This window comes from Periophthalmus magnuspinnatus, chromosome 14 (genome assembly GCF_009829125.3).
Source record: "Periophthalmus magnuspinnatus isolate fPerMag1 chromosome 14, fPerMag1.2.pri, whole genome shotgun sequence".
NCBI classification, from domain to species: domain Eukaryota; kingdom Metazoa; phylum Chordata; class Actinopteri; order Gobiiformes; family Gobiidae; genus Periophthalmus; species Periophthalmus magnuspinnatus.
The window spans coordinates 18,521,024-18,538,865 of record NC_047139.1 but is presented as its reverse complement, the minus strand read 5'-3'; the positions used below and the strand labels follow the sequence as shown (position 1 = coordinate 18,538,865).

Sequence of the window (17,842 nt, the reverse complement as noted above, 5' to 3'; positions counted from 1 at the left end):
GTTTTGTTTTTTTAATTGTAGTTAAACTGGAAGATTTTTGTCACTCAAACGAAGCGTCACATTCACGTAATTATGTTAAAAACAAACACCGCTCACGCCTCACAGACGACAGCTCACAGTCCTGTGTAAAGATACAGCCCATACTCTCCTTTCTTCCTTGCTTCATTCATTTTCCCTTCCATCTTTATTTCCCTATCCATCTTTCAATATTTGTTTTGGTAGAATAACAAGATATCACTTAACCTTTGGATTGCAGCGGGCGACATGCCTCCATGCTTCTCAAATGGAGGGCTGGTTCTACACATGAACTGTGGGTAATGGTGAACGGAGAGGGTCAAGTCTTTAACCACGACACGAGGTAAACAACGGGACACAAATAGGACACAATGGCTCCGGTGGAAATATGTTCTGAGTTTAAGAGGGAGATTTAGAATGTATTTAAATGTGATATATGAGGTGGATGTAGCATGTTTTTGGTCAGATTTGATTGTGTTATTTGAAAGTATTTGGCTCCTATATTACACAAAATCGACTCTTGTGAGGTTTAAGCCATGTTATAATGTTGTTACCTCCTCAAAAACATACCTGAAGTTGTGTTTTGCTTCATTCACGCACGTCTGAGTAACCCTTTATCGATGTACAGAGTTTAAAAACACAGCGAAGTACTTCCTGTATTACCACATGACATCACAAGGTGGAACAGAGTGTTTGTGTGTTAAACGTGTGGATGAAACAACACACCCTTGTCAAACAAATTTCTTGTCAGATTTGATTATTATATTTAACAGTATTTAAACAATGTCAGAAAAGGGTATTTTAATGTTCTTTGTAAAAATGTATTAAAAATATATTGCAATAAAATAAAGAATTGTACATTAGAGTTTGGAGCAGAGGGTCTATGATCTATGCTGCCCTTCACCTGCTTGAGCTGAGTGAAAGAGCAGATAGAGTTGATGCAGCTATTATAAATGCATGGCGACTGAAAAAAACAAAAAAAAAAACAAAAAACATAAGGATTGTTACTTTTTAATATTTAAACCAAATATTAATAATAATAACATTATTTAAATAAGACCTATTCTGCAAAAATTTACTTTTCAGAGCTTTTAACCATGTACTAGTGGTTTCTTTTCATTGACTGAAGTTATATTTGGAGTGAGTCATCGCTTTTCAAGATGCCCCCGTTTTCACCTCCACTGGTTCACCTCCACTGTGACGTACGCACTTCCTTCTCCAGTTTTATTTTCTTAACTGGTGATACACGTCAGCTCCCATTGGACACTGCAGTTTTCTAACATCGACGTCAGCGGACTTGTTTTTTTTATAAAGTCGTTTCAGATGAATATTGAGATTTAAAATGTGTAAATTCTAACACAATGATCCACAGGTGTCAGAGATTATAACTATAGAGACACAAGCACAATCGGGCTATTTCAGGCGTTGGCGACCTCTTTCATCCTTATACTGCGGCTCTGCGTGCGTTGGGAAAATAAATCATAAGTATTTAATTGAAGTGTATTTTATTTGTATTAGGGTTTTGTTTTTTTAATTGTAGTTAAACTGGAAGATTTTTGTCACTCAAACGAAGCGTCACATTCACGTAATTATGTTAAAAACAAACACCGCTCACGCCTCACAGACGACAGCTCACAGTCCTGTGTAAAGATACAGCCCCGATTTGCAGATGAGGACAATATAAAACATAAAATATAAAAAAAACCGAACAATATATACAGTGTTACCTTCATTTTAGATGTCAAAGGTACTTGCAGCTCCCAGTAGTTTTTTTGTCCATGGAAACCGGGTCCAAATGGCTCTTTGGTTGTTCTGGTTGCCGATCTCTGGGCCATTTAATACCAACTGATCCTAGTAACTAAACTGGTTAACAGCTGTGCTAACTGCAGCTGTGAGTCATTTCAGCCTCTTTATCTGAAGTGGAAAGAACATTCTTGGTCGGAAAGTTCAGACTTAAAAACTAATTTATAAAAACTATTAAAAAAATAAAAAATATATATTGTTGATTTGCTCTGCTCTACTTAAATAATCAAATTTGAGCTTTCATTTCAGCACAGTCATTACGGCCAGTCACCACTCTATAGATCCTGATTATATACGGTATAAGATGAAATATTATACGGTACAGATTTATATAGACATCGGAGATTTATCTGACATCTGAAAATGAGGTAGTAAGTCCAATTTCATGAACAGCCATTTCCAAAGCTGTCCTCCATTTACTGTCGGCTTTATGGCTCCAGGAGTTAAGGCAGCACAAGTTTAGTTTAGGAAGTGTTGGAGGAGATGACAGTGAAATCAAGATCTCGTAAAAAGCATTCTCTCCTTTGGCCAAATTTAAATCATAGTCACCACAAAGTTATCTCCTCCACTAAAATGCACTTATTTCCTGTTTGGTTTGGCATTTAACCTGGATGCCCTTCCAAAACGTCCACAAATATCCAGACGTAGGACAGGTATACTCTGGTTGATGTTATTTTGCGGTTCTCTGAAGAGTCGTCAGATAATTGTATTGGATCAGTCACTAATAAAATCAAACATAGCCAGTTCTAAACCCAGATCTAAACCAAAGAAAGTAACATTGAACCAGAATGGGACTAAACGAGGGTTTCACAAGGAATAAATCTGTTAGGGGCCAAACCTCCACGTCAAAGCCTGATCTCGTTGTGTCCTTAAGCAAAGCACTTCACCCACATTGTCTAGTACGAAAGTGTTGTGTGTGTGTTTGTGCGACTGTTGGTGGTGGTAAGAGGGGACAATGGTGCAGATTGGCAGCCTCGTTTCCATCAGTCTGTCCCAGGGCAGTTGAGGCTACAACAGTATCTTACCACCACCGAGTTTGGAGTGAATAAAGAATGAACGAAACTGTAAAGCGACTGAGCGTTATTTGACAATATATACACTGTTTTCTGATCTACGTTATAATATAGTTTCCTCATCACACACAAAAAACACTCTGCTCCACCTTGTGATGTCATCATGTGGTAATACAGGAAGTGCTCCACCGTGTTTTTAAACTCCATACACCTTCACTAGAATCATTTGGATAATTTCTGCTCTGAAATTGACGATCTCTACTGAACTGAAAGTAATAAGAAGACGTTAATGAGAAAGGTTTGGACACTCCTGATTTAAAGCAACACTGTGTAACATTCTGAAGGTAAATCAAAGCAGGCATATTCCAGAACTATACCAGAACCAAGTCCAAAACCAATACTTTAATGACTCCTGTTTCACCACATACCCCAAACTTCGAGGCTCTACTCTGCTCTATTTAAGCTCGTTTTTGCATTATATCTACCTGCTCTTACCAATGTTTCGCCTTTATCAAATCCAAGGTCACTAAGGCAACACTCTCCCTGTGGCAGCGTGGAACTTTTGCTCTTTCCAACCCCTCCTCTCCCAGTTATCCATCCTCCACTGTCTGCTTCACTCTAAAAACACTCCAGAGTCAAAGTTCAACAACCCGTCTATGTCTCCATAATGGGTCGCTTGGCGTTTCATCCCCACACGCCCCTCCGCCTGCACCGGCTCACTGTCAAACGCATATACAGTGTTAGCTCGCCACAGCTGCTGCCACGGAAACAAGAGCAGGGAGAGCACCTTTGATTTCTGGTGTTCAAAGAGAAACCAACACTAATGAAATATGCATAAGCCTGGTTGAGTCCGGAATATGAGTCTTGAATGAGTCATTTTAAAGGTTTGTTGTGTAACTTTTCTTGTGTAGGGTCAGCCACATGGGGATAAAAACACAAGTACGACTGTTTAATATTTAAAATCATATTCTATTGTCTAAAGAAAGAGTGTTTTTATTATCATCGTGGTATCAGAATTGATACCGAGTGTCGAGTTTATTCCTTAGTATGGAGACGAGCAGGTGATAACACTAGCCCATGTAACAGGTCAGATCTGTGGAGAGGCAAGTTTGCACACTGTATGCATGTTTTTAGGGATTTTTGAACAAAAAAACACTTTTAATTAAATAAATGCTTGATATGCAAGTTTAATGCTTACTGTGGAACATTCTGAGCAGAGCATTAACATCTGCAAGAGGATAAGAAGCTGGGAGATCCTCCACTATAAAAAAAAAAATAATAATAAAAAAATGCAGAGTTTGAACTGCTTTGATTATTTTGGAATTTTATTTTAAGTAATATATATATATATATAAAAAAGAATAAATAAATAATTGAATGAATGAATAATTGAGTAAATAAATAAATAACTACTAACAAACATATTATAGTAGCCGAAAAATACAAAACATTTTTGTCCAGCTGACAGAAATACATTTTTCTTTTACTATGGATCATACCTGGACGACTGAGGGATTACACAGATTTAAAATATTTTAAACATATTCATATTTCAAGCCATTTCAACACAAATCTTTTCTATTTTTGTTTTGTTTTTTGCAGTGTGCAGTTATGCGGGTTTTGGAGGTATGAGGAGGAGGGGTGGAGGTGAGTGGATGGGGCCTGGCTGCCTCCCTGACAGGCAAAGAGAGAGTTGAGTTACCTGAGAACACAGCACTAGATCCGGAGAGGAGGCATGTAGGGAGAGCACAGGGAATACTCAGGAAACAACAGGAGCAGGTGGAGATGTGTCTGGGATCAAATCAGGGTGTGTTTGTGGCCTGTGTGTGTGTGGGGGTGTGTGTGTGTGTGTGTGTGTGTGAGTGTGTGTAAAGCCCAACCCGCAAATGAGCTGAGATGATTCAAAAGCTAGCATACAATGTATTAAAAAGGTGCACTATGGAACTTTACTGTTGGAGGGTCAATCAATTACTTGTCTGCAGAGTTGTTGTTATTGCATTTCCTGGAATGTTCCACAGTAAGACATTAAACTTGTGTATCTTGCGTTTATTCAAGTACATGAAATTTATTGCAGTAATTGAAAATGGTGCTGCGCTGCTTGTCTCCATGGAGATAATTTTCTGGGTCCGCCACCTGCTTTAACATTTGGTTCACCTTTATTTATTTACAAAGTCTGATTCTTTTTGACCGGGCACTTGACTAATATTTTTAAGGTATCATTTGATTTAAAATAAATTAAAAAATAATAATATATAAATGTGCACTATGCAACTTTTATGGTGCTTGGAGTATGAAATTAAACTTACCCAACAACATGGAGTCAACTATGAGGCATCTCCACTCACTCAAGCATGCATGTTTTTCAACTTAAATGCCATGCTGTGGAAAATTCCAAAGCGAAAGCACTTCCATAGAAACGAGCAGGCGATGGACCCTCTAGCAGAAAAGTTGCACAGTGTGCCTTTAAATCCTAAATGATGATGGTCCTATATTACACAAAATGACTATTGTGAACTTTAAGTCATGTTATAATGTTGTTACCTCCTCAAAAACAGACCTGGAGTTGTGTTTTGTTTCGTTCACATGTTTGTGTAACTCTTTATTATTAGTCTGTCTACATCTCCAAAGCTCAAAATGCTCTGTTCCACCTTGTGATGTCATGAAGTGGTAGTTTTCATGTAAACAGCTCCTTTTACCTTTAATTCAGTAGAAATTGGAAATTCCAGGTCTGAAATAATCCAAATGATTCTAGTGAAGGTGTGTGGAGTTTAAAAACACAGCGGAGCACTTCATGTATCACCACATGACATCACAAGGTGGAACACAGTGTTTTCTGTTTGAGAGAAGAACTCAGCTTAAATATGCAGGGTTTGTGTGTTAAACATGTGTGAATGAAACAAAACACAACTCCAGGTCTGTAATAAGGAGACAACATTCTAACATAGATCAGAGCATGGGCCCTTTAAACACATGTTGAGGGCCCACGATGTCCCGCTCGGCTCGTTCCATCTCCACTTCCTCTTCTGAATGTGTCAGACCCTGAGAACTGATGCCGTATCCGTGCGATCGTTTCACTGTGCAAAGATAAGCTCGGATAACCATTTGGCTCAGTGTGACGAGGAGCTGGAGGCACATTCCGATGGATTCCCACTGTGAGACTTTTTTTTACTTTTTTTCTGAACGGAGATAAATGTCTGTGTTAATGAATCTTTGAGGCACGTTTCACTACTCAGGCTAAACAGGAGTGAGGACGGCTCCAGCTCACAATCCCAAGTCCGGCTCACAAGCTCCTGATCCCAAGTCCGGCTCATCAGCTCACAAACACTCAGCTCATCATGACTTCTTTATTCTGGCCATTTCTGTTTTGCATGAAGTTAAATATGCTGTAATTATAAGATTTTCATGCAGCTTTGGTTTGATTCAAAATGAAAAAAACACAAAATAGAGTATCGTAAAATGGCTGGTTTAAGTCTCGATTTTCATATTCAAAAATGAAACAATAAAAAAGAGAGAAGACAACATCAGCAAATCTGATCAGGATTAAACTACAACTATAAGCCAGGATCAAGCCAGGACTAATCGAGGGCTAAAACAGGACTAAACCAGGACTAAACCAAGACTAAAACAGGACTAAACCAGGGCTAAACCAGGGCTAAACCAGAACTAAACCAGGGCTAAACCAGGGCTAAACCAGGACTAAAACAGGATCAAACCAGGACTAAACCAGGAGTAAAACAGGACTGAAACAGGACTAAACCAGAACTAAATCAGGGCTAAACCAGGACTAAAACAGGACTAAACCAGAACTAAACCAGGGCTAAACCAGGAGTAAAACAGGACTAAACTAGAACTAAACCAGGACTAAAACAGGACTAAACCAGAACTAAACCAGGACTAAGACAGGACTAAACCAGAACTAAACTAGGACTAAAACAGGACTAAACCAGAACTAAACCAGGACTAAACCAGGACTAAAACAGGACTAAAATAGAACTAAACCAGGGCTAAACCAGGACTAAACCAGGTCTAAACCAAGGCTAAACCAGCACTAAACCATGACTAAACTGAGGCTGAACCAGGATCAAACCAGTATCAAACCAGGACTAAACCGGGACTAAACCAAGACTAAACCAGGTCTAAACCCAGACTAAACCCAGACTAAACCAGGACTAAACCAGGGCTAAACCCAGACTAAACCAGGACTAAACCAAAATTGAGAAACGGAATTGGAAATTGAATTGTTCTTCACCAAACCACACCAGCATGATAAAATATCACCAAAACAAGATTATGCAAATACTTCTATACTTCCACATTACAGCCTGTACAAACACATATCTACATGTTTAATACATTTTTCTTTCTATGAAGCGGGAGAATTCCACAGCCCTTCTCCTCTTCTTCTTCTTCTTCTTCAGCTTTTAACCAGAGTCTCCCAAATGAAGCCCGCTGCCCTGCATAGACAGCCGGAGGTATGTGGTGCCTTGGAGATGAGACGACATGGAGGAAAATAATGAAAAAAATAAGGTTTGATTCACTCCTGATATCTTCTTTCATAACACAAAAACGTGCTATTCCCACATAACTGCGTCCTCTGTCATCCCCATCTGATAAATCCATGGAATATTATAGGTATGTGGAAAGAGGGTGGTCTATCAACGCCCAATCAGACGTTTTGAATACAGCGCCACACACACGACACACACACACGACACACACTCACACGGATCTACTCGAAGCTCCAAGTTAGAAAACAGAAGAATATCAGAGAGTGAGGGAGATAAGGAAGCCATTACATGCAGTGAGCACCGTGCACCTACTGAAGGAATATTAGGATTACAGTAAAGATAAGGCGGGATGGGGGGATGATTGAGTGGGATCTGGCAACCCTGCTCCTAAGACATTTCAAACACAGAAATTACCGTGAAATAGATTCGAGATTCCTTATCGATTGAGCTGTCCATGTCCCCGAATGACATTTGAACTGCTGAGCCTGACGAAAACAACCCAGATTTGTTATGTAATTGCAAAATAACGTGATTAATTTGACAAATCTGATCATTTTTGCTTAAGTCTAACATACGCACAAGCAGTTGCCAGATCATTCTAGCACTTATAAGTCTCTCAAAACCACCAAACACTATAATAACTCCATAAAACACATGTATTTATGCAAGTAGCCCATTGCATCCTGTACAAAGGGGAGAAGGAGGGGGGGGGGCGCTGGGCTGCCTTTGAAACCAGCGTGGGCTCAGCATCCGACCTCAGCCAAGCACAACAGCCCTAAATATTCCAGACATGATTGCATTTGTATCGCACGCTCCAATCAATACCCAGCAAATGCACGGATTCGCAGCTGCGTGCATCCCCAACAAGACATTAAACCAAGAGGATCGATACTGTTCAAGGGCACGGGCCGCTATTCGGACAGTTTTTGGCACTTCCAACTTATTACTGTACAATGTAACAAGGCTCGGAGCGGGATGTAGGTTAGGATGACCTTTAGTAACTCCGCTGCACGCGAATGAGCAGCGCGTTGGAGAGGGAGAAACAGAGAAAGAGAGGAAGAAAGGAGAAGAGGCATGCACTTACTTTAACACAGCGCTGTCCCCTTGTCTTACGGTGATGTTGTCCTTCAATACGGAGTCCCCGCTTCGCGCTGGAACTCCTGCAGGTACAAGGAATAACAATTTAAGTCCGAGCAGCACGAGGCGTTTTCCAGGCGCAGCCAAATAGCCACTAAATCCCATTTTTTTTTCTCTTTGCTCCGCTCGTCAATGCGCAACTTCCAGGATAGAAACTTGTGAGAGGGGGGTTATCGTTAATCCGGGGTCTTTCCGCTGCTATTCCCACTCGAGGTGCACTCTCCTCTCGGTGCAAGTAAACAACGATGCTAATCAAATGCAGAGGAGGGTTAAAAGTGTCTTTCCGCTCGCCGCGCGCTCTAGGACTTGTGCAGGAGGAGGGAGAAAGGAGGAGGAGGAGGAGGAGAAGGAGGTAGAGAAGAGAGAGAGTGTGTGAGAGAGAGAAAACAGAGAAATGGAAGAGATGCTCGCGGTCTCCTCCGTTTCTAAACTGTAATCGTCGTCAAATGGATGCTCGCGCGGATCCGCACTAAAGCCAAGTCTCTACCTCCTCTGTGCGCGCGTGGCGGTGTGTGTATGTGTGTTTGGCTCGTGCGTGGCGCTTTCCCCTTCCTTCCTTCCCTCTCTCTCTCCCTCCCTCCTCTCCTCTTTCGCTTTCGTGTTTTCTTCGCGTGGTTCTGAAGAGCTGTGTGTTCACTCACGGGGAGCAAAGCGCACCAATTGGCTCCAGTGTTTTCAAGGGGCGACACGCGCGCTCTGGCTCTATATGCGTCCCGTGCGTGCCTCTGTGTGTGTCTATGTGTATCTGTGTCTGTCTGTGTGTCTGTCTGCGTGTGTGTCTGTGTGTATGCGTGCACGTGGGAGCGCGGTGGTGCCAGGTAGCATCACTTGACTGTACCAGAGGAGCATATGGTGCGGAGCCTCCCCTCTCCTCCGCCTGTCAGTGGGGTTAGTTAGCAGGCACGAGGCAGGCACGAGGCAGGGGCGAACTGAGCCTCTTGTAACGGGACTCTGGGGTCGTTCTGTGGGCTGTCCCGCCGTGTAGACACAGAGGTTTCGGAGACGCGGGTTAAAACGTGTGCGCAATGGGCGAGAGTAGACAAAGCCCTCAGTGTAAGGTGATTTAACTGATTTACAGGAGCGCGGAGAGTACGGGCGTTTTGGACTCAAGGGAAAGTACTTTTTGTTGTAGAAAAGGCAAAATACAAACAAATCAAGCACCGGGAAAAATACAATATATATTAATGGTTCATTTTGCGTTTGGATGAAAAAAAAAAACTAAATAAAAAGAGCTCTAAGTGAGGCCTGTGCTGCTATATAAGATAAATAACAAAATAAAAAAAATACAGGTCTTTTCGTTTGTTTGTTTTTGTTTGTTTGTTTTTGTTTGTTTGTTTGTTTTGGGGTTTTGTTTTTTTTTTTCTTATTTTATTTTTTTATTTATTTATGAAACATGAAAGAAGTTTGAATGCAGTAAAAGTACAGTGAGCTACGTGGCTAAAATCAACTAAAAAGTATAACCCTACTGCTGACAAAATTGTACTACAGTAAAAGTATGAATGAAAAATACAGCTCCAAGTAAGTACTAGTTATTTTTTGACAGGGTTTAACATAATATCATTGATTAAACAGTTTAAAAGTACATTGTCCAGGCATATTCTCTGAGCGCTGACCAATCAGAGCGGGCGATGCTGTCATGTGTTTGTAGGTAAAGGTGCAGATAAGGAACTGGGAACTGAACGTCTGTGATTTCAAAGATAACTCATTAAAATTGTGATAAATTACAAGTGTATCATTATAAATACAGATTGTAATCAACTGCATTTTGTGTGGACAGGGGAGAGACACACGTACCATGTATCCGGAAGTAAACACGAGTATAAAAACTTCACACATAGTCTATTTACTTTTATTTTATCCCACTTAACATATATAAACACACACTACTAGTCTAAAGTTTTTACTACTTTCTACATTTTATATACACACAGAAAACATCAGACATATGACCTAAGATTTATGGAGTTACGTAGTAATGAAAAAAGTTAAATAAGTAAACTAAATATTTTTCAACAAAGCAGTGTGGATACTTGAATAAAAAACACATAAAAAATATTTAGTAGAGTTATTTAAATGTGTTTTCTTTACTACATAATTCCATGTATAATACTTCATATATTTGATGTCTTCTGTTTGTATATAACAGGTAGAAAATAGTAAAAATAAAAAAAATAAAAAAATAATAACAGAACTTTTGGCCGGTTGTGCATCTGTAAATTGGTTCTTTATTTAACACACATTTTGCTACTTGACAATTTTTTTTTTTTTTTTTTGTAAATATATTGTAATTACGAGCTACACTTTGTTGCTTGTGTATTTATAAAGTTTGTGACAGAAGCCAAAGCCCCAAACCTCTCCATTAGAGCACACTATGATCTACAGTGACGGTGCTTCAGCCCTGCTCCACCTGCTGATGTCTAACAGTGACCACGACTCCACCCTCCCCACGCAGAGCTGGAGCCAGTCCAACAAGCAGTGAAGGTGAAACATCGAGGATTCTGGGTAATTGCCAAACCTTGAAGATCGTAATTAAAGAGTGCGCTGACAGACAGGCCTTTGTACTGCATGTTTCCACTTTGCATCAGTGGACACACAGAGTCGGCTCATATTACAGGGAAATTAGAAAGAAAATAGGAGAAAAGGGAAAAAATCTATTGGTGATTTGCTCGCTGTGGAACAGAGTTAGAGATGTGACAGAAAAGAAAGTATTTTTTAAAAGTATTTCAAAAGGTCGAGGTATAGGGATTGAAAAAAGGCCAACTGAAAGTGAAAAATCTGTAGTAATAATATCAGATATACTCAGCCGTGTCAGATCTTAGAAAGTACACAGTCCCGGGCCTGGTAGGACTTGGATGGGAGGCTGTTGGGAGTAGCAGGTTCCACAGTGGGGTAGCAGTGGCTCTAGTGCAAACTGTTGCTGTGTCTTTAGGCAAGACACTTCATCCACTGTCCCCTGTATGAAAGTGTTAGAGGTCGACCCCAGAGGAGTTTTAGAGAAGGTCAGAGGATCAGAGACGAGGCAAGTTTATTTACAGCACAAATTTGTAGACAGAGTAGTTCAAAGTGTTTTTAAACCAAGACTAAACCAGGACTAAACCAGGGCTAAACCAGGACCAAAACCAGGACTAAACCAGGACTAAACCAGGACTAAAACAGGGCTAAACCAGGGCTAAACCAGGACTAAAACAGGGCTAAAAAGGACTAAAACAGGACTAAAACAGGACTAAACCAGGGCTAAACCAGGGCTAAACCAGGACTAAAACAGGGCTAAACCAGGACTAAACCAGGACTAAAACAGGGCTAAATCAGGGCTAAACCAGGGCTAAACCAGGGCTAAACCAAGACTAAACCAGGATTAAACCAGGACTAAACCAGGGCTAAACCAGGGCTAAACCAGGACTAAAACAGGGCTAAACCAGGACTAAACCAGGACTAAAACAGGGCTAAACCAGGGCTAAACCAGGGCTAAACCAAGACTAAACCAGGACTAAAACAGGACTAAACCAGGGCTAAACCAGGGCTAAACCAGGACTAAAACAGGGCTAAAACAGGACTAAAACAGGACTAAAACAGGACCAACACCAGGACTAAACCAGGACTAAACCAGGGCTAAACCAGGACTAAACCAGGACTAAACCAGGACTAAACCAGGGCTAAACCAGGACTAAACCAGGACCAAAACCAGGACTAAACCAGGACTAAACCAGGACTAAACCAGGACTAAACAGGACCAAAACCAGGACTAAACCAGGACAAAACCAGGACTAAACCAGGACCAAAACCAGGACTAAACCAGGGCTGAACCAGGACCTAAACCAGGACTAAACCAGGACCAACACCAGGACTAAACCAGGACTAAAACAGGACTAAACCAGGACTAAACCAGGGCTAAACCAGGACCAAAACCAGGACTAAACGAGGACTAAACCAGGACTAAAATAGGGCTAAACCAGGACTGAACCAGGACTAAACCAGGGATAAACCAGGACCAAAAGCAGGACTAAACCAGGACTAAACCAGGACTAAAACAGGGCTAAACCAGGAATAAACCAGGACTAAACCAGGACTAAACCAGGACTAAACCAGGACCAAAAGCAGGACTAAACCAGGACTAAACCAGGGCTAAACCAGGACCAAAAGCAGGACTAAACCAGGACTAAACCAGGGCTAAACCAGGACCAAAAGCAGGACTAAACCAGGACTAAACCAGGACTAAACCAGGGCTAAACCAGGACCAAAAGCAGGACTAAACCAGGACTAAACCAGGACCAAGACCAAGACTAAACCAGGGCTAAACCAGGACTAAACCAGGACTAAACCAGAGCTAAACCAGAACTAAACCAGGACTAAACCAGGACTAAACCAGGGCTAAACCAGGACCAAAACCAGGACTAAACCAGGACTGAACCAGGACTAAACCGGGACTAAACCAGGACTAAACCAGGACTAAACCAGGGCTAAACCAGGACTAAACCAGGACTAAACCAGGACCAAAACCAGGACTAAACCAGGACTAAACCAGGACTAAACCAGGACCAAAACCAGGACTAAACCGGGACCAAAACCAGGACTAAACCAGGGCTGAACCAGGACCTAAACCAAGACTAAACCAGGACTAAACCAGGACTAAACCAGGACTAAACCAGGACTAAACCAGGGCTAAACAAGGACCTAAACCTGGACTAAACCAGGACTAAACCAGGACCAACACCAGGACTAAACCAGGACTAAAACAGGACTAAACCAGGACTAAACCAGGGCTAAACCAGGACCAAAACCAGGACTAAACCAGGACTAAACCAGGACTAAAATAGGGCTAAACCAGGACTGAACCAGGACTAAACCAGGACTAAAACAGGGCTAAACCAGGAATAAACCAGGACTAAACCAGGACTAAACCAGGGCTAAACCAGGACTAAACCAGGACTAAACCAGGGCTAAACCAGGACCAAAAGCAGGACTAAACCAGGACTAAACCAGGGCTAAACCAGGACCAAAAGCAGGACTAAACCAGGACTAAACCAGGACTAAACCAGGACCAAGACCAAGACTAAACCAGGGCTAAACCAGGACTAAACCAGAGCTAAACCAGAACTAAACCAGGACTAAACCAGGACTAAACCAGGGCTAAACCAGGACCAAAACCAGGACTAAACCAGGACTGAACCAGGACTAAACCAGGACTAAACCAGGACTAAACCAGGGCTAAACCAGGACCAAAACCAGGACTAAACCAGGACCAAAACCAGGACTAAACCAGGGCTAAACCAGGGATAAACCAGGACTAAACCAGTACTAAACCAGGGATAAACCAGGACTAAACCAGGGCTAAACCAGGACCAAAAGCAGGACTAAACCAGGACTAAACCAGGACTAAACCAGGACTAAACCAGGGATAAACCAGGACTAAACCAGTACTAAACCAGGGATAAACCAGGACTAAACCAGGGCTAAACCAGGACCAAAAGCAGGACTAAACCAGGACTAAACCAGGACTAAAACAGGGCTAAACCAGGACTAAACCAGGACTAAACCAGGACTAAACCAGGGCTAAACCAGGGCTGAACCAGGACCAAAACCAGGACTAAACCAGGACCAAAACCAGGACTAAACCAGGGATAAACCAGGACTAAACCAGGGCTAAACCAGGACCAAAACCAGGACTAAACCAGGACTAAACCAGTACTAAACCAGGGCTAAACCAGGACCAAAACCAGGGCTAAACCAGGGCTAAACCAGGACTAAACCAGTACTAAACCAGGGCTAAACCAGGACTAAATGAGGACTAAACCAGGACTAAACCAGGGCTAAACCAGGGACTAAACCAGGGACTAAACCAGGTCTAAACCAGGATTAAACCAGGGACTAAACCAGGTCTAAACCAGGATTAAACCAGGGACTAAACCAGGTCTAAACCAGGTCTAAACCAGGACTAGACCAGGGCTACAGCAGGAGGCCGGTCCCTGAGGGCCTAACATGTGGGACTTTGGCGCTGGGCCATGGAGAGACGATTGTAAAAAGTAAAGTGAATATTTTGTTTGGGAGACTTTAGGTTCTTTATAAATTCAGTGCATTAAAATCAATAAATCAGGTTAAATTAATGTCGTGAGGACATGCTCTGTATAATCTGTTACTCTTTAAAACAGGTGCATTTTGGTTATGTTTTTTTTACATTTTCTGTCAGCTGCTAACGAGCCATTAATCATTTGTGTTATTGTTTACTCCCATAGAACTTACAGTAGATTGATTTCTCACTAGAGCCCTCATAAAGCAGCAGCTACAGCACTGGACCAAAATAAAAGGTGATGTAACCCAAAAGTAAACAGCGTATTCACTTCAGGGCCTGGAGTCACTGCCATGTCGTTTAACATGCTCACTCAAACACTTTTTAAATACAAGAAATATTGTTCGAAGTTGCATCACATTTCAAAACATTGCACTTGCACTGTAATGTTGAGATTAATGCGGGTAAACAAGTATGAAAGCACTTACAATGGGGCAACGGGGGATTTGGGATGGAGATGAGGGGCACGGGGATTCTGGGCCAAAATGAAGAATTAATCACTTTGTAATGGCAACGAAATCTGGTTAAAAAAACAGTAATTTTAGGAAGGATAAAAATGCAGATAACACTTAACACAAGGTTATGAATAAAAGGTCAAATCATCTTTTCTTCCATAATAAAACAGGGTATAAGTGTCGGGATCATAGACTGTATATATGAATGAACATGGCTAATCTGCTAGCCGCTGTGTTATAAATAGGAAGTGAGCATGACCGCACTTCTGGCTCCATCGACTCTGACTCCAATTCACTTTCTATTGAAAAACTGTGTCTCCTCTCTCTTTAACTGCTGCTGTCAGACCCGTCATTTTGGTCTTAAAATGTTCGTATTACCCCACTCTACATGATCCTGTTTATTTGGGGTTTTTTTTTGTTTTTTTCACCATGTGTCCATAAATCAAGATATGAACATTAATAACAAACAAATCAGGCTGCTTCTTTCCCTAAGGTCCCGCTAGCGTTAGCAACAGGTTTGATTGACAGTGTTGCTAAACGTCCGCTCCCTACTAAACCAGGGAGGAAGGGGCGTTACTTTCAACAGCCTCACTCTGTATTGGCTCTTTGGTTGCTATGATACTTGCGGTCAGAATTCCAAATTTGGAACTCTGCAACAAATTGTCCGCTATAACTGCTCTAGCCTCGATGAGCTTCGATTGACTGGAGCCGAACGTTATGGGTGACGTCACACTCACTTAGTCCACCTCTGTACACAGTCTATGAGCTGGATTTATTCAGACTGAAGTCAAATGTTTCTGAAAAAAACAAACATTGAAAATAGTCCAACATTTTTAACCAGTTATGAATGTATGAAAAAGTATTGTTTAAACTACATGCTCTAATACGTAACTTTTCAGGTAGAGGGTGCACCACCTGCTTGTCTCCTTGGAGGTCACTGCTTTGCTTTGGTAAATGGTCATATTTTTATATAGCGGTTTTCCACATTCAAGGCTCAGCGCACTTTGTATCAAGGAACAATTCACCCATTCACACACACATTCATACACCAGTGTACACAGACACTGGGGGCGAGGTGGGTTACGTGTCTTGCCAAAGGACACAACCTTCAGGCCAACTGAGTTACCGTAACGAATGCCTGACACTACCTACCTATCTCTATGGAGACAAGCAGGTAACACCAGGTCAGATCTGCGGAGAGGCAACCAAAGATGAATACTTTCAATTTAAGCCATTTAGACTGACCAACTGAGCTTTTGTGACAACTTGTGATGCATGTGAAGGCCTGATCCAAAAAAGTGACCCCTCTGGGAACAAGCTCAGAGAGTAAACAAGGCCTTAGCTCAGTCAGTATTAGCATAAGAAAGAGCCCGGATGGAGAGAATTAATCACTTTGTAATGGCAACAAAATCTGGTAAAAAAGGATAAAAATGCAGATAACTTTGTGACTTCTCCATTTCGGGTGAAGAATTATTTTATTTTATTGTACACTGCATGATTGCATTTTATTTTTCCTGTAAACTCTCCAGTTCTTGTACTTTTTTAATATAACAAAATGGGATGGGACCAAAGAACATGGTATACTTACGAAAAGTACTTTTAAAGGACTTTGAGCAATAACGCTTGTTTCACACTATAATTGAACTGGAAGGAATGTGTCTATACAATGTGTGTTCTTCTTGATTAAATTTAATGGAAAAAAAAGAAAAATACAGGTAACACTTAACATGCGGTCCATTACAAAACAGGATACAAGTGTTGGACCGTAAACTGTATAAATAACTGGACAACGAAGATAATTTATGCCAATATGTTTTTTTGTTTTTTTGTGACTAATATCTATTGTTTAAAATCTAGAGCTCTGTCGATATTTTTTGGGCTGATATATCAGGCCGATTTTGATCATTTTCTCCATACATAAATGATTTGAAATGAATACTAACATAAATACCGTTTCTACTTTTTACTGCTCTGAGTAATTTAACTGAGTAATTTAACTATAATAATGAAAAATAATCTAAATAGACATCCGCAGTCTTGATTTTATTACTGACCCATAATGCAGCAGTGCAATCTCATTTTGTGAACGCCATCATCGCACTAATGTATTAAAATAAAAAGTTATGCAGCAGTCGTTGAGTCCAAACCAAATATCAGCCGAGGCAGGAGAGTTAAGGTCGATATCACATATGTAAAAAAGGGCAAATATCGGCCCGGGGAGGCAATATATCGGTCTGTCTCTAGTCTAAATTTTACAAGCACGACTCAAATAAAGAAACAGCAGAACGAAACACAGAAACTCAGTTGTGAGTTTGTAGCAGCCGTGGGATGATATGATATTTGAGGATACAATTATCATGGCCAAAATAATTGTGATTGGTGTACTGTACATGCAGATGTCAGCCTCTGATTTGAAACCGTTCTATCCACTATTTCACTCTGCCCTTTGTTTTATTACAGGTGATGGATGGCCAATCCACTTTTCCATATAAAATACAGTAATGGGTTTAAACACTGTATGAAATGTATCTATAATGGAATACTTCTAAAACTGCCACAATACCTCACGTGTTTGTTACCCATTGATACCGGAACATTTAATACCAGATCACATGACAGTATAAGGACGAGCTGCACCAAAACTGAGACGGAAAAGAGGCTTTTATCTCTTTTGCTTCACAAAAATGGAAAACACTCCAAGGAAAAGCAAAACAAGACACGTTGGTGACACAATCGCAATTTAATAATCTGATAATGAGCTTTTATACTCACACCTGCTCCTCTTTTTATTGTTTTATATGAACTTGTATACTTGTTTATTTAGTTTGTGTCTCTGCTTGTATTGTA

At 41.0% G+C, this 17,842-nt stretch overlaps 1 protein-coding gene across 1 annotated transcript in view; it reads right to left on the bottom strand.

Annotated features, from left to right (window-relative positions):
• opcml (opioid binding protein/cell adhesion molecule-like) overlaps positions 1-8,581 on the bottom strand; it is a 352,880-nt gene extending 344,299 nt beyond the window's left edge. Inside the window, exon 1 of the mRNA XM_033978467.2 lies at positions 8,424-8,581. Coding sequence (XP_033834358.1) covers positions 8,424-8,581 — 158 coding nt within the window. The remainder of the gene's footprint in view (positions 1-8,423) is intronic.
• Between the last annotated feature and the right edge of the window lie 9,261 nt (positions 8,582-17,842).